This window comes from Rattus norvegicus, chromosome 16 (assembly GCF_021556685.1).
Source record: "Rattus norvegicus strain SHRSP/BbbUtx chromosome 16, alternate assembly SHRSP_T2T, whole genome shotgun sequence".
In the NCBI taxonomy this organism is placed as follows: domain Eukaryota; kingdom Metazoa; phylum Chordata; class Mammalia; order Rodentia; family Muridae; genus Rattus; species Rattus norvegicus.
This window is the reverse complement of record NC_141549.1, coordinates 61,460,214-61,486,290: the sequence shown is the minus strand read 5'-3', so window position 1 is coordinate 61,486,290 and position 26,077 is coordinate 61,460,214. Positions and strand designations below refer to the sequence as shown.

The following is a 26,077-nucleotide window of genomic DNA, read 5'->3' as shown; positions in this document are numbered from 1 at the left end:
TCTAATGGGGTAGAAATCTCCTTCAGCTCCTTTAATTCTTTCTTTAACTTTCCATTGGGAACACTGTTCTCAGTTCAATGGTTGGCTGCAAGCAATCACCTCTGTTTTCCTCATGCTCAGGCAGAGTCTCTCTGGAGACAGTTATATGAGGCTCCTCTCAGTACGCACTTCCTAGCATCAGGAATGTTGTCTGAGTTAGGTGGAGTATGTACTTGGGCTGCAGGTGGGGCAGGCTCTGAATGGCCATTCCTTCAGTCTCTGCTCCAAACTTTGTCTCCATATCCATTCCTATGAATATTTTTATCCCTCCTTTTGAGAAGGACTGAAGCATCCAGACTTTGGTCACTCTTCTTCTTGAGCTTCATGTGGTCTGTAGATTGTATCTTGGGTAACTCGAGCTTCTGGGCTAATATCCACTTATCAGTGAGTTCATACCATATGTGTTTTTCTGTGATTGGGTTTCCTCACTCAGGATGATATGTTCTAGTTCAACCCATTTGCCTCTGAATTTCATGAAGTCATTATTTTTAATAGCTGTGTAGTACTCCATTATGTAAATGTACCACATTTTCTGTATGAATTCCTCTGTTGAAGGGCATCTGGGTTCTTTCCAGCTTCTACTACTATAAATAAGGCTGCTATGAACAGAGTAGAGCATGTATCTTTGTTGTATTTTGGAGCATCTATAGCTTGGTCGTCAGACAGTATTATGTCCAATTTTCTTAGGAATGGCCAGACTGATTTCCAGAGTGTTTGTACCAGCTTGCAATCCCACCAACAATGAAGAAGTGTTCCTCTTTCTCCGCATCCTCGCCGGCATCGGTTGTCGCCTGAGTTTTTGATCTTAGCCATTCTGACTGGTGTGAGGTGAAATCTCAGGGTTGTTTTGATATGCATTCCCCTGACTACTACTAAGGTCATTGAGCATTTCTTTCGGTACTTCTCAGTCATTCAGTGTTCCTCAGTTGAGAATTCTTCATTTAGCCCTGTACCTCATTTTCAATAGGGTTATTTGCTTCTCTGGAGTCTAACTTCTGGAAATTTTTTTAATATATTGGATATTAGACCTCTATCAGATTTAGGATTGGTAAAGATCCTTTCCCAATCTGTTGGTTGCCATTTTGTCCTATTGACAGTGCTCCTTACCTTATAGAAGCTTTTCAATTTTATAAAGTCCCATTTGTCGATTCTTGATCTTAGAGCATAAGCCATTGCTGTTCTGTTCAGGATATTTTCCCCTGTGCCCATGTGTTCAAGGCTGTTCCCCATTATTTTTTCTAATAGTTTGATTGTATCTGGTTTTAACTGGAGGTCTTTGATCCACTTGGACTTGAGTTTTGTACAGGGAGATAAGAATGGGTTGATTTGCATTCTTCTACATGCTGACCTCAGGTTGAACGAGCACCATTTGATGAAAATGCTATCTTTTTTCCATTGGATGGTTTTGGCTCCTTTGTCATAGATCAAGTGACCATAGGTGTGTGGGTTCATTTCTGGGTCTTCAATTCTATTTCATTGATCTACTTGCCTGTCTCTGTACCAATACCATACAGTTTTTACTACTTTTGCAGTGTAATAGTGCTTGATGTCAGGGATGGTTATTCCGTGGGAAGTTCTTTTATTTTTGAGGATAGTTTTTGCTATCCTGGGTTTTTCTTATTTCAAGTGAATTTGCAAATTGTTTTTTCTAAATCTATGAAGAATTTAATTGGAATTTTGATGAGGATTTTATTGAATCTATAGATTGTTTTTGGCAAGATGGCCATTTTTACAATATTAATCCTGCCAATCCATAAGCGTGGGAGGTCTTTCCATCTTCTGAGATTTTTTTCAATTGATTTCTTCAATACAGATCTTTCACTTGCTTGGTTAGAGTCACACCGAGGTATTTTATATTATTTGTGACCATTGTGAAGGGTGTCACTTCCTTAATTTCTTTCTCAGTCTGTTTATCCTTTGAGTAGAGGAAGGCTACAGTTTTGTTTTTTGTTGTTGTTGTTGTTGTTGTTGTTGTTGTTGTTGTTGTTGTTGTTTTTCTTCCTTTCCAATTTGTTTCCCTTTGACCTCCTTTTGTTGTCTGTTTGCTCTGGCTTGGAGTTCGAGTACTATACTGAATAGGTAGGGAGAGAGTGGGCAACTTTGTCTAGTCCCTGATTTTAGTGGGATTGCTTCAAGTTTCTCTCCATTTACTTTGATGTTTGCTATTGGTTTACTGATTATTGCTTTTACTATGTTTAGGTATGGGCCTTGAATCCCTGTTCTTTCCATGACTTTTAACATTAAAGGGTATTGAATTTTGTCAAATGCTTTCTCAGAATCTAATGAGATGTTCATGTGGTTTATTTTTCCTTTGGATTTGTTTATATAGTGGACTGCATTAATGGTTTTCCTTATATTGAAACTTCCCTGCATCCCTGGTGTGAAGTCTACTTAATCATGATGGATGATAGTTTTGATGTATTATTGGATTTGGTTTGAAAGTAATTGATTGATTATTTTTTGCATCTTATTCATAAGGGAAATTGATCTGAAGTTCTCTGTCTTTCTTGGTTTAGGTATAAGTGTAATGGATGGAATATTACTCAGCTATCAAAAACAATGTCTTTATGAAATTCGTAGGCAAATGGTTGGAACTTGAAAATATCATCCTGAGTGAGGTAACCCAATCACAGAAAAACACACATGGTATGCACTCATTGATAAGTGGCTATTAGCCCAAATGCTTGAATTACCCTAGATCCCTAGAACAAATGAAACTCAAGACAGATGATCAAAATGTGAATGCTTCACTCCTTCTTTAAAAGGGGAACAAGAATACCCTTGGCAGGGAAGGGAGAGGCAAAGATTAAAACAGACACAGAAGGAACACCCATTCAGAGCCTGCCCCACATGTGGCCCATACATATACAGCCATCCAACTAGACAAGATGGATGAAGCAAAGAAGTGCAGGCTGACAGGAGCCGGATGTAGATCGCTCCTGAGAGACACAGCCAGAATACAGCAAACACAGTGGCGAATGCCAGCAGCAAACCACTGAACTGAGAATAGGACCCCCGTTGAAGGAATCAGAGAAAGAACTGGAAGAGCTTGAAGGGGCTCGAGACCCCTTATGAACAACAATGCCAAGCCACCAGAGCTTCCAGGGACTAAGCCACTACCTAAAGACTATACATGGACTGACCCTGGACTCTGACCTCATAGGTAGCAATGAATATCCTAGTAAGAGCACCAGTGGAAGGGGAAGCCCTGGGTCCTGCTAAGACTGAACCCCCAGTGAACTAGACTGGTGGGGGGAGGGCGGCAATGGGGGGAGGTTTGGGAGGGGAACACCCATAAGGAAGGGGAGGGGGGAGGGGGATGTTTGCCCGGAAACCGGGAAAGGGAATAACACTCGAAATGTATATAAGAAATACTCAAGTTAATAAAGAAACTGAGGTATAGGATGAAACGGAGAATTCACAAAGAGGCATCTCAAATGGCTGAGAAGCAATTGCCTCTTTTCTACATATGTGTTACAGAATGTTGGGTGATGTTTGCATAAGTTCATATACCTCATGGAACTATTATGACTGGATCTTGATGATGACCATATGTAAAACTTACAACTCATAGACCACCGTGAGCAGGGACGCAAGTTGATGCTTTGGGGACTGGGTATTAGTGGTAACTCAGCTTTTTTTCCTACTAGATCTTAAAATATCTGTGTATTCACCTTCTTTTAGTGAAAAAAATTATACTTAACATATCCACAGTTTTGGGAATGAATAGGATCTTCTCTCTGGATGAGTGGAATTCATTTAGCTAAGTATGCTTGCCATGGCATGTCACCTTTCAGAGGTTTCACATTTCATGAATCTTTATACAAAGATCTAGGTAAAACAAACAGACAAACAAAATCTTGCAGAAATATAGTAATTGAGGTAAAGAAGATAGTTACATTTTGGAGAAATTACCATCAAACTCAAAATAACTTCCAAATAGGATTTTCTTGATCCTATAAACTGAGGAATATCCTTCCCATTCAATATAAAAATTGATGCAAGCATGTTGCTGACTGCTGACAGCTAATCCCACCAAGTAGCCTCTATTGCTTCAAAGTCCTCCATCTTTACCTCAACTAGTGCACACAATTCTTTTATATTTGTTCATTTGTCTTCTGTGTTATATAGAAAAGAGTCAATGTCTCTAATAATAATAGTTTAAGTGCTGTGTAACAGTACACTTCATATGCTTCATAAATGCTGCATGTTATCTGCATGTTCATGAAACTCATAATTATCTTGTACACATTTCAGTTTAATATGCATTTCTCCTTCAGCACATTCAGTTCTCTGCACCTATAATACATATACATTTGTCTTATAACACCAACAGCTGGTACTGCCGTCTCAATTAGCAGACGGAATTAGAAGTCATTAGTTATTTCTTACTTCTAGGTATCATACTAATGGGAACTGTGTACTGAATTCTAGGGTGCTTTTTTGCCAGAGTATTAAACTTCACCTTCTGGAAGCATGATCTCAAGCTATGAATCTTTCCATCATTCAACCATATGCCCCCTTGAATGCCAATTTTTAGAGATCAATCTCACACGTGTATACTTCTGAGACTTCTGTTAGCTCCTGCTGACATAGTATGTAACTATTAGAGGATGATTGTTTTCATTTCTTACCAAGGTTCACCACATTCATAATTGGACTTTGGTTTAACTGTACACACGGGCCTAGGGGTTGAATGAGAAATAGGAAAGTTTCTGAAATAGGCATGGGCAATATTGCATTTTTGTTCATATTAGGTAAAGGAAAATTGATCGTTTCAATAGAAAGACCTGGGCTATTTTTACACAGTTCTTACATTATTTTTCCCTTCATTTTCTCAGATTTACAAATCACAACAAGAACAGCATCATAGCTTTCCATTAATATATTTTAACAGAACTAGACAGTGCTGATACTGGAAACTGGAAAAGAATGAGACATTTGTTCTCTTTCTTTTAACAAAATATTTATTGATATAAGTTCTATCAATAGCAGGTTCCATTATGTGCTAGATCACATTTTGAATAAAAGTATTACATCCATGAGTAATATAGGAAAAGTAACTGTACAGGAAATATGAAGATAATATCATGCTTCTGGTTTCTGCCTCTGCCTGGAGCTGACCTTGTGACACAGCTCTCCATACCCAGATCCCCTTGGAAGACAGCTGGAGTCTCAGAAGTGAGGACAATTCTGAGAACACAGGTGACACCACCATTTCTGCTCACATTCCTGGCCCAAGAGGAACCCATGAGGAGCCCTCTGGACCCAGGAACTGAGGAGCAGTCTAGGAAAGAATCCTTCCTGTTTCCAACTGCACAGGGAGCTGACCCTGTACCAAAGATCTTTGTACCCAGACCCCACTGGCAGAAAGCCGGGCTCCAGGAGTGCTGACACAGAGGCTTACAGGAAGGTCAAGTCACTGTCAGAAACAGCAAGACCAGCTAACACCAGAGACAAGCAGATGGCAAGAGGCAAGGGCAATAACATAATCAACAGAAACCAAGGCTAATTGGCATGATAAGAACTCAGTTCCCCCACTACTGCAAGCCCTGAATACCCCAACACATTGGAAAAGTAGGATTTTGATTTAAAATTAGAACTCATGATGATAAGAGAGGACTTTAAGAAGAATATAAATAGCTCCCTTAAAGAAATACATGACAATACAGGTAAACAAGTAGAAGACCTTAAAGAGGAAACACAAAAATCCCTTAAAGAGTTACAGGAAAACATAACCAAACAGGTGAAGGAATTGAACAAAACCATCTAGAATCTAAAAAGGGAAATAGAAACAATAAAGAAATCACAAAGGAAGACAAACTTGGATATAGAAAACCTAGAAAAGAGATCAGGAGTCATAGATGCAAATGTCACCAACAGAATACAAATGATAGAAGAGAGAATCTCAAAGGCAGAAGATAGGATAGAAAACATTGACACAAGAGTCAAAGAATATGCAAAACACAAAAAGCTCCTAACCCAAAACACCCAGGAAATCCAGGACACAATGAGAAGATCAAACCTAAGAATAATAGGTATGGAAGAGAGTGAAGACTCCCAACTTAAATGGCCAGTAAATATCTTCAACAAATTTATAGAAGAAAAATTCCCTGACCTAAAGAAAGAGATGCCCATAAACATACAAGAAGCCTACAGAACTCCAAATAGATTGGACAAGAAAAGAAATCTCTCCTGTCACATAATAGTCAAAATACCAAATGCAAAAAACAAAGAATATTAAAAGCAGTAAGGGGAAAAGGTCAAGTAACATATAAAGGCAGACCTATCAGAATTGTACCAGACTTCTCATCAGAAACTATGAAAGCCAGAAGATCCTGGACAGATGTCATACAGACCCTAAGAGAACACAAATGCTATCTCAGGCTACTAAATACAGCAGAGCTCTCAAGTCACATAGATGGAGAAACCAAGAAATTCCATGAAAAATCCAAATTTATACAATATCTTTCTACAAACCCAGCCCAATAGATGAAAAACTCCAATACAAGGAGGGAAACTACACCCTAGCAAAAGCAAGAAAATAATCTAATTCCAACTAACCAAAAAGAAGAGAGCCCCCAATTCCACCTCTAACAACAAAAGTAACAGGAAACAACAATCATTGGTCCCTAATATCTCTTAACATCAATGGACTCAATTCCCCAATAAAAAAGACATAGAATAACAGATTGGATATGTAAAGAGGACCCAGCATTTTGCTGCATATAGGAAGCAAAGACAGACACTACCTCAGAATAAAAACCTGGAAAAAAATTTTCAAAGCAAATGTTCCCAAGAAACAAGCTGGAGTACCCATTCTAATATTGAATAAAATAGACTTTCAAGCAAAGTTATCAAAAAGATAAGGAAAGATACTTCATATTCATGAAAGGAAAAAATCCACCAAGATGAACTCTCAATCCCAAATATCTATGCTCCAAATGCAAGGGCACCTACTTTCATAAAAGTAACCTACTAAAACTCAAAGCACACATTGCACCTCTCACAATAATAGTAGGAGATTTCAACACCCCACTCTCATCAATGGACAGATCAGGGAAACAGAAATTAAATAGAGACACAGACAAACTAACAGAAGTTATGAACCAAATAGATTTAACAGATATTTATAGAACATTTCACCCTAAAACAAAAGAATATACCTTCTTCTCAGCACCTCATGGTACCTTCTCCAAAACTGATCATATACTCAGTCACAAAACAGGCCTCAGCAGATACAAGAAAATTCAAATAATCCTATGCATCCTATTAGATCACCACAGACAAAGGCTGCTCGTCAATAACAACAAAAACAAGAGAGAGCACGTACACATGGAAGCTCAACAAAGTTCTACTCAATGATAACTTGGACAAGGAAGAAAGAAAGAAAGAAAGAAAGAAAGAAAGAAAGAAAGAAAGAAAGAAAGAAAGAAAGAAAGAAAGGAAGGAAGGAAGGAAGGAAGGAAGGAAGGAAGGAAGGAAAGGAAGGAAGGAAGGAAAGGAAGGAAGGAAGGAAGAAAGGAAAGGAAGAAAGAAAGAAAGAAAGAAAGAAAGAAAGAAAGAAAGAAAGAAAGGAAATTAAAGACTTTAGAATTTAATGACAATGAAGGCACAGCATACTCAAACTTATGGGACACAGGAAAGCAGTGCGGAGAGGAAAACTCATAGGTCTTAGTGCCTCCAAAAAGGAACTGGAGGGAGCATACATTAGCAGCTTGACAGGACACCTAAAAGCTCTAGAACAAAAAGAAGCAAATACATCCAAGAGGAGTAGATAGCAGGAAATAATCAAACTTAGGGCTGAATTCAACTAAGTAGAAACAAACAAACAAACAAACAAACAAACAAACAAAACTCCACAAAGAATCAACAAAACCAGGAGCTGGTTCTTTGAGAAAATCAACAAGATAGAGAAACTTTTAGCCAGACTAACCAGAGGGCACAGAGAGAGTACCCAAATTAACAAAATCAGAAATGAAATGGGAGACATAACAACAGAATCTGAGGAAATTCAAAAAAATCACCAGATCCTACTATAAAAGCCTATATTCAACAAAACTGCATAATCTGCATAAAATGGACAATTTTCTAGACAGATACCAGGTACCAAAGTTAAATGAAGATCAGATAAACCATCTAAACAGTCCCATAACTCCTAAAGAAATAGAAGCAGTCATTAAAAATTTACCTATCAAAAAATAAAAGCCCAGGACCAGATTTGTTTAGAGCAGAATTCTCTCAGACCATCATAGAAGACCTCATAACAATACTGTCCAAACTATTTCATAAAATAGAAACAGAAGAAACAATACACAATTCCTTCTATGAAGCCCCATAGGTGTGTGGGTTCATTTCTGGGTCTTCAATTCTGTTCCATTGGTCTATCTGTCTGTCTCTGTACCAATACCATGCAGTTTTGATCACTATTGCTCTGTGATGCTGTTTGAGTTCAGCGATAGTGATTCCCCTGGAAGTTCTTTGGTTGTTGAGAATTGGTAAAGATCTTTTCCAAATCTGTTGGTTGCCATTTTGTCCTAACAACAGTGTCCTTTGCCTTACAGATGCTTTGTAGTTTTATGAGATCCCATTTGTAGATTCTTGATCTTAGCTATCCTTGGTTTTCTGTTATTCCATATGAATTTGCAAATTGTTCTGTCTAACTCTATGAAGAATTGTATTGGTATTTTGATGGGGATTGCATTGAATCTATAGATTGCTTTTGGTAAAATGGCCACTTTTATTATATTAATCCTGCCAATCCATGAGCATGGGAGATCTTTCCATCTTCTGAGATTTTCAATTTCTTTCTTCAGAGGCTTGAAGTTCTTATCATACAGACCTTTCACTTGCTTGGTTAAAGTCACACTGAGGTATTTTATACTACTTGGGACTATTATGAAGGGTGTCGTTTCCCTAATTTCTTTTTCAGCTTGTGTCCCTTTTCGGTAGAGGAAGGCTACTGATTTATTTGAGTTAATTTTATACCCAGCCACTTTGCTGAAGGTGTTTATCAGGTTTACAAGTTCTCTAGTGGAACTTTTGAGATCACTTAAATATACTATCATATCATTTGCAAATAGTTGATTATACTTCCCTAGTAGATGCTGACTAGTGAAAATGAACATGGAGTATAAAGAGTTTACAATTCTGCCCAACCTTTTTTATTGGGTGGGGGTGTGCAGCAAAGTTTATGGATGGTATTCAAGAGAATAGGAGGGCTCACTAGGCACATCCTGTTATTATGGGGGTCTGGGATGAAATTGTGAAGGAGATGCTCAGTGTTGGGAGCTGAGTTGGGATGGGGACTCCTCAGCAACTGAGGGCCTCTCTCTTGCTCTCAGTATCTTTGCTGGACTGGAGTAGGTGGTCCAGGGTTTCTAATTCCTTGGAGGCCATGTAGGCCATGAGGTCCATCACCCAGTTGCTGTAGCCATATTCGTTTTCATACCAGGAAATGAGCTTTACAAAGTTGTCATTGAGAGCAATGCCAGCCCCAGCATCAAAAATGGAAGAGTGGGAGGAGTTGCTGTTGAAGTTGCAGGAGACAACCTAGTCCTCAGTGTAGCCCAGGATGCCTTTTAATGGGTTCTCAGATGCCTGCTTCATCACTTTCTTGATGTCATCATACTTGGCAGTTTCTCCAGGTGGCATGTCAGATCCACAGCGAATACACTGGGGGTAGGAACATGGAAGGCCATGCCAATTAACTTCCCATTAAGCTCTGGGATGACTTTGCCCACAGCCTTAGCAGCACCAGTGGATGATATTCTTTGCTGCCCAATGGACATGACGCCACAGCTTTCCAGGGGTGCTATCCACAGTCTTCTGCGTGGCAGTGATGACATGAGCTATGGTCATGAGCCCTTCCACAATGCCTAAGTTGTCATGGATGACCTTGACCTGGGGGCTAGTGGGGGTAAGTAGTTGGTGGTGCAGGATGCATTGCTGACAATCTTGAGCGAGTTGTCATATTTCTCATGAGTCACACCCATCACAAACATGGGGTTATGGGCCGAAGTGGGGGGGGTGATGGCCCTTTTGGCCCCACCCTTCAGGTATGCCCTACCTTCTCCATGGTGGTGAAGATGCCAGTAGACTCCATGACATACTCAACACCAGCATCACCCCATTTGATGTTAGCGGGATCTCGCTCCTGGAAGATGTTGATGGGCTTCCCGTTGATGACAAGCTTCCCATTCTCAGCCTTGACTGTGCCGTTGAACTTGCCATGGGTAGAGTCACACTGGAACATGTAGACCATGTAGTTGAGGTCAATGAAGGGGTCGTTAATGGCAACAATCTCCACTTTGCCAGATGCAGAGAAGAAGGTAGCCCTGGTAACCAGGCAGCCAAGGTGGCCAAATCTGTTCACACCAACCTTCACCATCTTGTCTACATGACAAGTCTGGCACTGCACGTGAAGATGCGGCTGTCTCTGGAACAGGAAGGAGCAGAGAGCTGTGCCCATCATTTTATTACCAAGAAAATGCCTTTAACCCACATTTGTTATCAACCTGTGTTCTCAAGACAATTCTCCAGTGTTCACTTTCACTTCTTATCCTCTCTCCTTAGGCACCTCATACTCGCTTGCCTGAGAAAGTCACTCCCATGTTCTCTGGTACCACTGATTCTCCTTTGTATCTTACCCATAAAGGATACTGGTCTCTTCCTATTACTTTCATATTTAGAATTACTCTTAAGTCTGTTTTCAAGAAATAATAATTCTTAATAAATGTATTTTAAAAAAATGATCTTGCTCTCTCTTGCTCTTCCTCTTCTTGTGGCCTCTTTGTCCCTGTCCCTTCTCTCCCATCACCCCCCCTTTCCCCAACATGTCCATGGCTGACCTCCTTTCCTCTCTTCTTTTACTCTTCCTCTATCATTAAACATTTCCACATGGGGAAAAAACACCATGGGGTACTGAGAGATAGAGTTTAAGAGCCCTGGCTACTCTTATAGAAGACTTCTGTTCAATTCTCAGCACCCACATGCTAGCTCACAACTGTCTGTAACTCCAATTCCAGGGGATGTCGTGTATTTTTCTTACTTCCACAGACAACAGGGATGCATATGGTACATAGAAATGCATACAGTACAATTAACAAACACATAAAATTTTATATTTAAAAATTAAAAAGCCCATTGGTTAAAAATCTTAGTAAATTGTGAGAGTAACCAACCACTTTCTGATTGAATTTAAGGACAGCTTCACAGGACAAAATTCACACCTAGCATTATCTGGGTCAAGAACCCAAGACTGTTACAGATGCAGACCTAAAAGGAAAATTTTGTACTTTTGTTGTGTTAAATGGACATAATATTAAACTGACTTCTGATGATTCAGTATTATAGTCAGAGACTAGTCTCTTCCACAGCTCTCCTCAGAGAAGCTGACTTATGCAAAGGACAGTGATTAACACAGAAACATACAACTAGTCAACATGAAGAGAAAGAGAGACTGTGGAGTGATCAGATCTAGGTGGGATATTTGTGTCATTATCATTGAGGATCACTGTAGAAAACAGAACAGAAAATTGAGGGAGACAAAAGTAGTGGATGAGTGCAGTAAAAGGGTGCTTTCCAAACATGATAGTGCCGACCATTAAACATGCATAGGACTAGAGTGGCTGTACTTGAATGTGCACAACCTACCCACACTAGCAAAACGAAGTGGACTTGGTTTTAAAAAAGAATGCAAGAAGTTGAGAGGGGATAGTGGTGGGAGAGATAAGTGAGCAGGGAATAAAAATGGATTTGATAACAATGCCTCCAAGCCTGTATGAAATTTCATGCAATTATTAATAAATCAATATTTTAAATGATAATTAGCTAACCAAATTCAATAATGATCCGAATACATTTGCATTTTCTTAGTCATACGCACATGAAATAGCAGTTCATATATTTTATGACATAAGACTTATTTAAACTATCTTGAATATGAGTGAGAGAGCTAGTAGTAATAATTCTTTATCGTACTAGAGTCATAGTGCCCATACTTTGGAAATCAAGACACTAGATGTATTTAAGGCTTTACTTCATAGATATCTTATGTCTAAGATACTCCATTTTATTACTGATGAGATAAAACATTGATTCAGCTGCTCATAAAATTTAGATAATAGAGTCCATATGGCATCTGTGTGTGGTGAAAGAACTTGAATCTAAATTTCATTATCTATATAAAAAGTGGATAGACCACTTGAAACAACCCAGCCTGAGAGAAACGATAACAACAGTGGCAGCAGACAGTAAAGCAGCTGGGCAAACAGCAGGCTGTATGGTGGGGTTACTCTTGAACAAAGAATTCACACAGGTTACCAGTCTACAGTATGGCAGTGAGGATAATATCATGTTGTGTAAATAGTAGCTGGACTTGTAAAACAAAGGGCAAGTTTTCTAATCAGCAGCTCCTGAGCTTGTGACATATTTATTGGTCCTTTCAGTAAAAACGATCAAGACAGTCCTATAGCCATTACGTAATATTTAGACAGCATGGTGAATTCACTTGCAAACACACTTGAAAAATAAAGGTTCTAATTGGTTAACAGATCAAAAGTAAATGTTGTACTCTATTTCTGATATCAAAGTAAGTTTTACCTGAAATGTTCACAATAGATAGCTTTAAACTTATTACTGTACTGTTTTACTGTTATTCTAGAAACAAGAACTAAATAAATATTTGATGACTCATTTTCTTAAGTTAATATCTAAAGGTGGGACGTACAATATTGCAAAATGATTCCCAGTTCATAGTCAGATCAGGGTAGAAGTTTTACCTGTTTCATTCACTGTGTGACACTGGATAAGTAACCAAAGCATTTTAATGGTTACACTTTCCACAGTGCCTGCCTTGTAGCATTTTTGTTGAGGTTAAAGAATACACTTGCCAAACACTTAGCATTGTTTCTGGAACATGTTAGATATTTCATAAATGGTAAGAACTACCATTAGTTTTGTAATTCTCACAGTGCAATGTAAGATTTGATAAAGAGAACAACACATCATCACTAAGCAACCAAAACCCCAATTGTTTTTACTTTTATATATTTTGAATATGAAAGGATAAAAATCTCATTTATATAATGCTGTTATATCTTTAAAGGTCTTTGTAATTTGTGTCTAAAGTTATCAGAGGGGTTAGCAAGCCCAGCCTTGGATTCACTGCATTGTCTATAATGTCCTTGATGTGAGTCTTCTCCACTCACTGCAATGTCTACACTGTCCCTGGTATGGGTTGTTTCCCCATGTCTATGTAAACAGAGCTCTCACCACTTCATCTTCACCTTGGGGGCATCCTTTATATTTAGACATTTTGATCTTGACAGTTGAAAACAATGTTTATAGAACTTTGTACAATGACCTTAATTTTTTTCTAGAATTGTACAAAAATGCCACAACCGCATGCAAGATCTTTAAACAATGGAGCAGTGTAGTACTAATGCCAAGAAACACAAGCTAAATGACACATTAATTAATATTATCAATAGGAGAGGTAGTCAGTACAGAAAGGATTTAAAGGAGTTAAATTGCTTCTTGAGTTGGGGCCAATCCTTTATGCCCTTCACCAACATTGATCCCAAAGAAAATTGGCATAATTCTCTGTGTCTCACAACTCCCTACATGAATCGCTAGTGTGATAGGTTCCTAGGTGATGGGCAGAAAGCTGCCATGTGATATGTGCTCAGCAAATTCTTTTACAGGTCAGTAAGTGAATGGACAGAGTAGGGGATGAGGAGTAAAGGCATCTCAAGAGGAATAGCAATGCGCTCTGAAGCTGAGACTGGGTGAGTGCCTAGTGGTTTGAGGTGACACTATGAAGTTAGATGGAATGAGCTATGTTGAAGAATATTAAAGGTAAGATATGAAGTAAACAGCAGTCATAGGGAGTGGCTGATACACATAACTACTTAAAATAGAAGCTGGCGTCTGAATTTAGTAGTTGTTTGGTTTTGGTACCTGAACTTGTTGAGGAATTCAGGCCATTTGGGGCCCACTTTCTTTCACTAATATCTCTGGATTTCTGAACAGAAGCTAATAATTGCCCAAGTTTTCCAAACTCTCCTACTCTCTGACTACTCTGCCTGTATACCAGCTGGAAAAAACACAGCACTGTGTAAATAACTGGGAAAGCACAAACGGAGTTAGAAGGGAGAAAGGGGAAGAAATTCTGAGAATAGAGAACTAGAGTGTGAAAGTCTCAAAACTTTTAAAAGAGGGTATACTGTAACTCAGGAGATCCAGATTCTAACGCTAATCTAAGCAATCCAATGTGGCCTTTAAAAAGATTGATTCTTCCAAGCATCAGAAGTGACGTACACTTAGGAATAATGGGAAGCTTTAAAAGAACATCTCTGTTTTGTTTTGACTGTGTATCTTTTCCTTATTTAAGTTTCCTTTTCTCTTGCCATCTACTGAATCCTTTCTTTTATCTCTAATATGCTTCTTTTCTATGATCATGGTGCAGATTGAGTGTTGTGTTCCTTGGAAACTCACATTTTGCTATTCCAATATCCATTGCCATGGTATTGGCAAAGAAACAATTCCTACAATGGTGTCAATAAATGTCCCTATAAGAAGAGGAAAAGGTCAACCCCACCCTTTAGTGCCAAACCTCTACTTTTGTGACAGACAAATAATTGATTTTTGATCCACAAGCCACAGTTCTTCGTTCCAGTCATGTTGTATATGGGAATTTACTGTGAAGAATACAATTACTTTCAATAACAAATATGATAAGTATGATGATTTTTGACACTTGTCATAATAATTTAAATTACTATTTACCAAGGCTACCATCTAATTCTAGTCTAGCACAATCTATTTTATTTCCGGAAAAATCAAACATACAAGTTAGTAAATACCAATAGTGATATGACTAAACACTGGTCCATTGTAAAGTTTCAAAGGCTAACTTATAGAACAGTAGTAGAAATTCTACTCAGGTTATTTCATTAGCCAGATTTGTATTGTAAACTAGAACGAGTCTTCCAGATTTATCTATTAAAAATCTTCTCTCACCAGGCATGATTGAAAGTATGGTGGAGACTTAGAATTACTGGCTTCTTTCTTAGTCATGGCTGGAATTTTTATTGCTCTGCTTTCCCTCTATGGTAGATACAGCTGGTTCTCATAGGAGGCGATTCTCTAACCTTTCCTGCTGGGTTCTCTCCAGCTGATGTACAGGCAGAGTGGAGGGAGAGTAGGAGAGTAGTGCTAAGCACATTGGTAACTTAGACAACTATTAACTTCTGTCCAGAAACCCAGAGAATTCGGTGAAAGAAAGTGGGCCTCAAATGCCCTGGGTTCCTCAACATGCTCAGTAACCAAAAACAAACAATGATTCTTCTTTAAGTAGTTACGTGCCTCATCCACTTCCCATGACTTATGTTGACCCTAGATATTATTTTTCATATTCATGATTTCCTTTTTCTATTATTGTTACATATACAATGATATGTTTAATTATAATTTTATAATCCAACTATTCACTGATTTTAGTTATGTAATATAACTAATTTATTTTTTTAAAAAAGACCAAACCAATAGTTCAAGCTATTATCAAAATATATTAGTTGTGAATTACTGAATTAAATTCAAAGTTCGCTCTTAGGTCTACAGGCTATAAGTCACTGTATAAATAACATGGTCCTCATGATGAATGATCAGTCATAGGGTTTATTTCCAAGTGAACAGATGACTGATCACCCTGAACTTGTTGTTCAGATCATGCACAGACAACGATGCCCACAGCTAGGTTGCTTTTCTATCTTCCAATGATGAATTCATGTTATAATTTACAAAAATGGGTAATCAAAAGAAGGGATTTGCTGATAAGGGTGACTTATCATGGGTAGTGAAATTCTGATGAAACACACTGTTATAAATGTGTTATAAAAGGAAGAGATGGTAATGCACCTGCTCTTAGATGATGTCAGTTCCTGACAAACAGATTGTGTGTATGAGGGTTTCATTACTTTGAACAGACACCATGACCAAGGCAACTCTTATAAAGGACATGAATTGGGGCTGGCTTACAGGTTCAGAAGTTTAGTCCATTATCATCAAGGCAGGAGCATGGCAGCAGAAAGTTCTACATCTGGATGCAAAGGCAGACAGGAGAAGATTGGCTTCCAGACAGCTAGGAGAAAGGTTTCAAACCTCACTCCAACACTGACACACTTCCTCCAACAAGGCCACATTTCCTAATAGTGCCATACCCTGGGCCAAGCATATTCAAACAACCACACTATGATAATGTGTTTCTTGGGAAATTTGGATTAAGGCATAGTGGGGATTTGAGTTAAGATTTCAAGTCTTAGTTCTGTGATTCTGTCTCTCTGAGAACCCACATGAATACATCTGGCAATTTTAGTATCCATAAAAATTATGTTCTAGCACCCTGGAATTCTCACTCCTTTCCTTTAGTCACATTTTTTCTTTTTGATAAGATTAAAACAAATTAAGTATGTGTATGTATGTGTATACACGTGAGTGAAGTACCAAGAGACCACAAGATCACTGGAAAGTTCTGGTGAATTTATGCTTTCATTAATAAAGAAGCACAGAGAAAAAACATGATGAGGAGGCTAAAGTCCATGTTATAAACACTGTATTGTAATATTTTGAATCGTGTCCACAGCTGCCTGATACATTAACACTTAATATATCTTCTACTTGAGAGGCTTTACAAGAATAATCAGAGACTATATTTAAAAGGATTAAGGGGCTAGAAAATAATTCTGCCAAAAGAAGTGCTTGCCTTGCAAGCTTAAGGACCAGAGTCCCATACCCAGAAATCACACACACAGACACACACACACACACACACACACACACACACACACACACACACACACACAATGTGATCATGATGGTATGCATTTGTAACCCAAGCCCTAGAGAAGCAGCAACAGATGTGCTCTGAGCGGCCTGGGCTAATCAGTGAAATGAGAAACCCTGTGTCAATAAACAAGGTGTCCATCACCTGAAGAATAACACCTGAGGTGTTTCTCTGACCTACAGGCACATTTGGGTGTGCATGCATAAACACAAGTACATATGCATGCACACACAGATCTGCAAATACACACATGCATATGCACACACACACACACACACACACACACACACACACACATGTATGCACCCACTCAAAAGAGACAATGAAAAAGTCCCTGTGCCTTACACTAGAGCACAGTTCCTATAATTCAGATTAGAAAGAAACCTGGTTTCATAGTCAGTAAATCCCCTGGAAAAATTATATTTACTGTACTTTACTATTTTAAAATATGATTTTTGGGAAAAAAGTCTCTAGAGTCATTTTTTTTTGGGACTAGAAGAAACTTTGATTCTTCTATTGTTCATGGCTTTTCAAAATTCCCGTAGTAAAGAATTTTTCAGTTGGATATTTGCTGAACGTAAGGCAACTGATAATCTGTAGGAGGGAAAATCAGACAACATTCATCTGTGATTATGTTTTTTCAGATCCTGGCTATGTTTTATAGCTAAGGAAACACAGAAGTTTGTATTCTTGCTTAGTTTTACAAATATTTTAAAACATTAATTAAAGATCTTCTAGAATCTAGGTGTCTATAACAACAAAGATGAGACAGAGAGGAAAAAATTAAATTATGAAAAGATGATTATAACCTATATATAACTATATATAAAACCTAACTATAACCTCCTATATTCTGGTTCCATCAATGCTTCATGTGCATTGATGGCTTTAAAGGTCCCAGAGAGTCAAGAATAAAACATGTGTGCACATTTTGAGTTAATTATTTGCTGGAAAAAAGAAAAGGAGGGTAGGAAGGAAAAGGACAGAAGGATATAAAGAGGGGAGAGAAGACTAAGGGAGAGGTAGTGGGGACTAAAAACAAGGATGGTTAAGCAAAAAACATGCAATGGGGCATTAGGTCAACCAAGCAATAAGGACGTATGAAAATGAAGAAGTGAAGACTGCGTATTGGTAAGTTACATAATACTTCAGCCAGAACAGAGAAATGTGACTCAGATGTAGCACAAATCTTTTTTTTTCCTAGTTAGAAATGGGCCACGCTAGAAGATATTTAAAAAACAAAGCTAAGGTGAAGGACTTTGTAGTGAAAATGAGATAAAGATCATTGACAAGATGAGGGAGGGAACAGAACTCAAGATCTTAGGAAACGGAGGTTTCCATGTCTAATGAAATATAAGAAGCTCAGCACTGATCAAGACACATACAAACTCGGTTGGCTTTACTCAGACAGTCACTGTTTGCTATTACAGGTGTGTAAAAGACTATTGATACTACAAGTTGGTTTTCTATCCTGCCACTTTGCTGAAACTGTTTATTATCCTTAGAAAATTTCCCCTTTATCCCTGTTTTACTTTACTTCCCTTGAAAGCCCTTCCCGCCATAACATCGCCTTGGTATATTCCAGATGTCTGTGGGTATTCCAAATGGAGAACAGGTCTGAAGGCTTAAAGCTAACATCCAGAAATGAGAGAAGAATATCTTTCTGTTTCTGCATTACTTCACTCAGGATGGGTGCTTTCACCTCCATCCACTTACCTGAAAACATAATAATATCATTTTTAACAGCTGAGTAATATTCTATTGTTTAAATAAAATGTTACATTTTTATTACCCATTCGTTGGTTGACAGACATCTCTGATGTTTCCAATTTATGGCTATGATGAATAGAACAGCAATAAACACTGATGTGCAAGTATCTTTACAGAAAGATGTAGGGTCCTTTTGGTATATGTAGAAGCATGGTATAGTCGGATCTTGTGGGATTTCAACTTTGAGGAACTTCCACATCAATTTCCATAGTGGTTGTGCCAGTGTGCACAACTACCAACAATGAACATCCCCCTTTCTGACATCCAGGTCAGAATCTCTTGTCATTTGTTTCTTTGATATGTGTTATTTTTATTTGGTGAAGATGAAATCTCAAAGTAGTTCAAATTTGCATTTCCCTGATGTCTGAAGATGATTAATATTTTAAAAAAATCTTTCTCAGCCATTTGTGTTCTGTCATTTGATAGACATCTGTTTAGATCCATAACCCATTTTTATCTGTTGTTTGTTTTCTGGGTACTTAGGGTGTGTGTGTGTGTGTGTGTGTGTGTGTGTGTGTGTGTTAAATTTTTTGTATAATCTAGATAGTATCGTTCTATTAAGTGAATAGCTGGCAATTTTCCCATTCTGTGATCTGTTTCTTTACTTAAAAGATGGTGTCCTTTGCTGTACAGAAGCTTTGCAGTTTCACAAGGTTCCATTTAGTCTTAGTTTTAATGCCTCAACTACTAAGCTCTTCTTCATAGATTTCCCTTTCAAAATTATTGCTTCATCATAAAGTCATTTATGTGCATTATTTTTGGATTGCTTCTTTGACCCATTCACCTTGCAGTAATGTCTTGTTTATTCTCCTTGACTTTGTATAATTCCTGATGGTCCATTTGCTATTGATTGTAAACTTTATAAAATTGTGGCCAGATGTGGTACACACAGATATTTTAATTTCTTCATCTTTGTTAAGATTATTTTGGGCAGTCCCAGTGGGATGTATATGGGCTGCTTAGTAGAATATATTCTTTGGAGCTTGTATAGAACATTCTGTAGATATCTTTTCGGGCCATTTGCTTTATGATTTCAGTTAATTTTGATGTTTTCCTGTTCATTTTGTTTTGTCTAGACAAGCCACCATGCCTGATTTGAAATTAATCTGCAAAATTGGATGTAGGAGAGCTTGCTGCATATTTTTAGGATTGGAATGTTTTATTGGTTTATTGTTCCCTTAATTGGAATAAAACACCCTTTCTTATCTGTTCAGATTTGTCTTAGTTTGAATCTATTTTATTAGCTGTTAGGCAGGTTAGCAATGTTTCCAAGTTCCTGACCCTAATTGTGGGGAATACTTTCCCCTTCCTTTTATTTTAAGGTATTTTCTATATTTAAATATAAGACAAATTTTTTATAGACAAAAGAGAGATCAATTTTTAAAAAGACCTTTTGACTAACCTGTGTCTTTAACTTGGATGGGGGTGAGAAATTTAGGCCATTAAGTGTTAAAGTTATTATTGAAAGGTGTGAGTTGACTGCTGTTATTTTCTATTTGTGTTCTCTACTTGTATTTCAGTAATGATACCTTAATTTGCTTTCTTTCTATAATCTCTTAAATATGCTTATTTTTCTCTTGACAACAAAGCATTGCTTCTAGTATTATCTGTAGAGATGGATTGTTGGGCATGAATTTAGTACACATACATAATGATTCCCCCCTCCCCTTTCCTTCAATTAAAGCAGATAGTTTTGCTGGGTATAGTAGTTTCTATTGAACGTACATTTCTAGGGCCTGAGATATGGCTCAAAAGATAGAGGTATTTTCACCACAGGTCAGAGAAAAGAACAGACTCGTGAGACCTTCTGAACATCTCTCTTAGTCAGGGATTCTATTGCTGTGGTTTAACAAAATTACTGAAATTGACATGAAGTAGAAAGGTTCTGTTTCAGCTTATAATTCTCAGGTCATCTTCCATCACTGAGAGAAATCAGAACAGGAACTTAAGGCAGGAACTTGGAGAAAGAAACTGAAGCAGGGGCCAGAGTAGGATGTTACTGAGTGGCTTGCTCCTCATGACTTGATTAGACTGCTTTCTTATACAACTCAAGATGTTTACCCAGGTCTCACATGGTGTATAGCATTCTGCGCCCTCCACATTAGTCATTAATTAAGAAAGTGCCCTACAATGTTGCCTATAGGAGGCATTTCTCAGTTGAAGTTCTTCTTCCCAGATAACTCTAGCTTGGGACTAGTAGACCAAAACTTTGCTTGGACACCTTCATAAGAACATGCTACAGGAAATATGACCCCCCCATTCCCCTCCCACAAACACAAACAAAATTAAATGTAAATTTTTTATAAGTTTACTCTTTTATTGGGAAAATCTGGAGTTCAATTAAAGATTATAAACTATAATATGAAGATGTAATGGTGGAATATGTAAATAGGATTATGTACTTTCAGAAATATTTATGAAGTTACTAGGCAAATAATAAAACATAGATTCATCCTGAGCACCACGGACCTTTCTTTAATCCAAGCACTCAGGAGTTAGAAGCAGGTAGATACGTGTAGTTAAGCATCATCCTGAGCTACATAGGGAAATCTTAGCTCAAAAAAAGAATACATAAAAACTTAGGATATACACTTTAAAAATTTACATTTAACCTTAACATTCTAAAATTTTAGATATTAAAATGTTAATAAATATTACCATTTTACTGGTACGTTTATTGATAATTGGTTTATGGCTTTTGTAATTTCTTTTTTTTATTTACATTTCAAATTTTATTCCCTTTCCCGGTTTCCCATAAATAAGTCCCATATCACATCCCTCTCCCCCTTCTTATATAAGGGTGTTTCCCTTCCCCAACAACCCCCCTTTCCAGCCTCCCCGCACTGATATTTCCCCACACTGAGGGATCCAACCTTGGCAGTACCAAGGGCTTCTCCTCCCATTGGTGCCCAACAAAGCCATCCTCTGCTACATATGCAGCTGAACTCATGGGTCTGTCCATGTGTACTCTTTGGATAGTGGTTTAGTCCCTGAGAGGTCTGGTTGGTTGATATTGTTGTTTTATGGGGTTATAAGCCCCTTCACCTCCTTCAATCCTTTCTCTAATTCCTCCAATGGGAACCCCATTCTCAGTTCAATGGTTTGCTGCTAGCATTTGCCTCTGTATTCGTCATGCTCTGGCTGAGCCTCTGAGGAGACAGCTATATCAGGCTCCTGTCAGAATACACTTCTTGACTTCATCCATATTGTCTAAGTTTGGTGGCTCTGTGTGAGTGTGTGTGTGTGTGTATAATATATATATTATATTATATATATTATGAATATATAATGTCCATTCCTTCATTCTCTGCTCCAAATTTTGTCTACATATCTCCTCCTATGAATAAGTTTGTTTCCCCTTTTAAGAAGGACTGAAGCGTCTGCACTTTGGCCATCCTTCCTTTTCAGCTTCATGCAGTCTGTAGATTATAACTCCAGCTTTTGAGCTAATGTCCACTTACCAGTGAGTGCATACCATGTTTTTTTTCTGTGATTGGATTACCTCACCCAGAATGATATTTTCTAGTTACATCCATTTGCCTATATAGAATTTCATGAAGTCATTGTTTTTTGATAGCTGAGTAATACTCCATTGTGTAGATGTAACACATTTTCTGTATCCATTCCTCTGTTGAGGGACATCTGGGTTCTTTTCAACTTCTGGCTATTATACATAAGGATGCTATGAACATATTGGAACAAGTGTCTTTGTTGTATGTTGGAGCATCCTTTCTGTATATGCCCAGGAGTGGTATAGCTAGGTCCACAGGTTATACAATATCCAATTTTCTGAGGAACCACCAGGCTGATTTCCAGAGTGGTTGTACCAGTCTCCAATCCCACCAACAATGAAGGAGTGTTCCTCCTTTTCCACATCCTCGCCAGCATCTGTTGTCACCTGATTTTTTTGATCTTAGCCATTCTGACTGGTGTGAGGTAGTATCTCAGGGTTATTTTGATTTGCATTTCCCTGATGACTAAGGATGTTGAACATTTCTTGCTGTACTTCTCAGCCATTCGATATTCCTCAGTGGAGAATTTTTGTTTAGCTCTGTACCCCATTTTTCTTTCTTTCTTTTTTTTTCAGAGCTGAGAACCAAACCTAGGGCCTTGTGCTTACTAGGCAAGCACTCTACCACTGAGCTAAATCCCCAACCCCTCTGTACCCCATTTTTAAATAGGATTATTTGGCTCTCTGGAGTCTAAGTTTTTGAGTTCTTTTTATATATTGGATATTAGTTTTTTATCAGAAGTAGGATTGGTAAAGGTCTTTCCTAATCTGTTGGTTGCCATCTTGTCCTAATGACAGTGTCCTTTGCCTTACAGAAGGTTTGCAGTGTTATGAGGTCCTATTTGTTAATTCTTGACCTTAGAGCATAAACCATTGGTGTTTTGTTCAGAAAATGTTCCCCAGTGCCCATGTGTTCAAGGTTCTTCCCCACTTTTTCTTCTGTTAGTTTTAGTGTATCTGGTTTTATGTGGAGGCCCTTGATCCACTTTAACTTGAGCTTTGTACAGGGCAATAAGAATGGATTGATTTACATTCTTCTACATGCTAACTTCCAGGTGAAACAGCACTACTTGTTGAAAATGCTCACATTTTTTCCACTGGATGGTTTTAGCTCCTTTGTCCAAGATCTAGTGACCATAGGTGTGTGGGTTCATTTATGGATCTTCAATACTATTCTGTTGATTTGCCCTCCTCTCTCTGTACCAATACCATACATTTTTATCACTATTGCTCTGTAATACGGCTTGAGGTCAGGGATGGTGATTCCCCCAGAAATTCTTTTATTGTTGAGGATATTTTTTAATATCCTGGGTTTTTTGTTATTCCAAATGGATTTGCAATTGCTCTTTCAAACTTTATGAAGAATTGACTTGGAATTTTGATGGGGATTACATTGAATCTGTGGAATGCTTTTGGCAAAATGACCATTTTTACTATATTAATTATGTCAATCCATAAGCATGGGAGGTCTTTCCATCTCCTGAGATCTTCAATTGGTTTCTTCAGAGACTTGAAGTTCTTGACATACAGATCTTTCACTTGCTTGGTTAAAGTCACACCAAGGTATTTTATGTTATTTGTGACTATTGTGAAGGGGATCATTTCCCTAATTTCTTTCTCTATCTGTTTATCCTTTGAGGAAGGATACTAATTTATTTGAGTTAATTTTATACCCAGTCAACTTGCTGAAGTTGTTTATCAGGCAAAAGTTCTCTGGTGGAACTTTTGGGGTCACTTACATAGACAATCATATCATCTACAAACCGTGATGTTTTGACTTTTTCCTTTCCAATTTGTAACTCTTTGGACTCCTCCTGTTGTCTGATTGCTCTGGCTAGGACTTTGAGTACTATATTGAGTAAATAGAGAGAACATGGGCAGCCTTATCTAGTCCGTAATTTTAGTGGGATTGCTTCAAGTTTCTCTCCATTTATTTTGATGTTGGCTACTGGCTTGCTGTATATTGCTTTTACTATATTTAGGTATGGGCCTTGATTTCCTGATATTTCTAAGGGTTTTAACATGAAGGGTTGTTGAATTTTGTCAAATGCTTTCTCAACATCTGAGATGATCATGTGTGTTTTTTTCTTTGAGGTTGCTTACAAATGGATTATGTTGATATATTTCTGTATATTGATCCATCCCTGTATCCCTGGGATGAAGCCTACTTGATAATAATGGATGATCGTTTTGATGTGTTCTTGGATTCTGTTCGCGAGAATTTTATTGAGTATTTTTTTTGCGTCGATATTCATATGGGAAATTGGCCTGAAGTTCTCTTCTCTGTTGGAACTTTTTGTGGTTTAGGTATAAGTGTAATTGTAGCTTCATAAGATGTGATTTTTAAATCCAAATCTTACTTTCCCAGTATGTTTGGATATCCAGTATTTGCTTTGGTGGGAGAACTGGAGCAGAGGATGATGCCAAGTAGTCTTGGTTTCTGTTGCTTAGGTTCCTGTGCTTGCCTCTTGCCATCAGGTCGTCTCTGGTGTTAGCTTGTCTTGCTGTCTCTGACAGTGGCTTGACCCTCCTGTTAGCCTGTGTGTCAGCACTCCTGTATACTGGATATGGGTACAGAGAGCTGTGGGACCAGGTCAGCTTTGGGTGCAGGCAGAAACCAGAAGAGTCCTGTCCCAGACTGCTCCAGGGTTTATGTGTCCTGAAGCCACCAGGCAGGTTGCTTAGAGCAGAAGACTTGGTAGCACCTGTGCTTTCAGGTGTGTTGGAGCTCCTGACAACTTGCTGCCAGCTCTGGGCCCAGGCAGAAACCAGTATTTGTTTTGATGGGATTTTTTAAAAGATGTTTTAAATACCTTTATAAGAAATGCAAGTTGTAACTTCTGGAAGTTTCATTCTTAAGTGGATTGATTTAAGGTACGTTCATCAACTTCTACTTTAATGTTTTGCAAATAATAACTTTTTAAAGAAACCTGGCTAATTTTTCTGCCAGTATTCTGCAAACCATAATGCCATAAGGTAAAAGCATGCTTGGATTTTCTTTATAACTTGCATTTTTGAGGAGTGGAGATAGCACTTTTGGGTGACAGATTGAACACTGATTTCCTGAGAATCAAATTGTGCATTTGCTCATTTTCTTCTTCATTACTATTATGGTATTAACAGTTACTCAGGATCACCCTGACTCTAACAAATGTGTAAACATTACTCTTTCCTTGGTTCATTATTAGAAGTAAATTGGAAGACTCATTGACAACAGCCTAGAGCAAAATAGCGAGAGTGTAGTCATTCAAGTATGTTCACATAGGGACATTTATATTTTGTATGGCATAAAGCATTTCCACATTAAAACAACTTTGCAATAGCTTTAGTGCTTCCTCGGGATATTTTATCATGTAAAATGTTCCTAAACACATTACCAAAGACTTTGGAGAGATGTGTGAAGAAGTCAGATTAGTAACGATCTTCAGAGTTACTATTTGTTAATGACTATCATGGTTTAGACTACTGAATTTGAGTAACAGAGATGATTCACTGATCTTAGAATAAGCATATATTTCCTATATTCTTTCCTTGATACAATATGCTTATAATGTGTATTAAAAAACCTCCACAGAGGGGCACAATGACAATTAACATACAGAATTCATGGTCTATTTCAACGTTTTGAAAGCAGGTCAGTTATTAAAATGTTTCTAAGAGTCTCACCTGACCATAATTACTGACAATTTCATTTTGTTTACTGGCTTCACCTGCTGTGGTGGCATCTCACTTTGATTACTTTGGGTATCATTCACTTACAATACATTACACTTGGGCTCTATGTATTCCTCTTGATACATACACAGTTTCTTCATGCTATGGCAGGTGATTTTTTTCCCCTCACAAATGGTTGGCTCCCATTACCATACAGATTACTTTTCTTAATTAAAGTGGGTAGGTTTATAAATTGG

General features: G+C 37.9%; 2 protein-coding genes across 1 annotated transcript; both read right to left on the bottom strand.

Annotated features, from left to right (window-relative positions):
• Erich1 (glutamate-rich 1) overlaps positions 1–26,077 on the bottom strand; it is a gene marked incomplete at its 5' end in the record, with an annotated part of 52,793,804 nt that overhangs the window by 22,178,073 nt on the left and 30,589,654 nt on the right.
• Positions 9,592–10,510, bottom strand: LOC148000581 (glyceraldehyde-3-phosphate dehydrogenase-like). The gene is made up of 3 exons (XM_087589483.1): positions 10,109–10,510; positions 9,829–9,987; positions 9,592–9,714 (listed from the first exon to the last, which is right to left on the bottom strand). The coding sequence occupies exons 1-3, from the start codon at positions 10,508–10,510 to the stop codon at positions 9,592–9,594; spliced, it is 684 nt and encodes a 227-aa protein (XP_087445609.1).

Excerpts from the sequence above, each read along its gene's own strand:
- LOC148000581 (XM_087589483.1), bottom strand. The coding sequence starts at position 10,510 with ATGGGCACAGCTCTCTGCTCCTTCCTGTTCCAGAGACAGCCGCATCTT. Across the intron at positions 9,988-10,108 it reads TCTTCACCACCATGGAGAAG|CAATGCATCCTGCACCACCA; the intron begins GTAGGGCATACC and ends CAAGATTGTCAG. Across the intron at positions 9,715-9,828 it reads CTGGAAAGCTGTGGCGTCAT|TGTATTCGCTGTGGATCTGA; the intron begins GTCCATTGGGCA and ends TCCTACCCCCAG.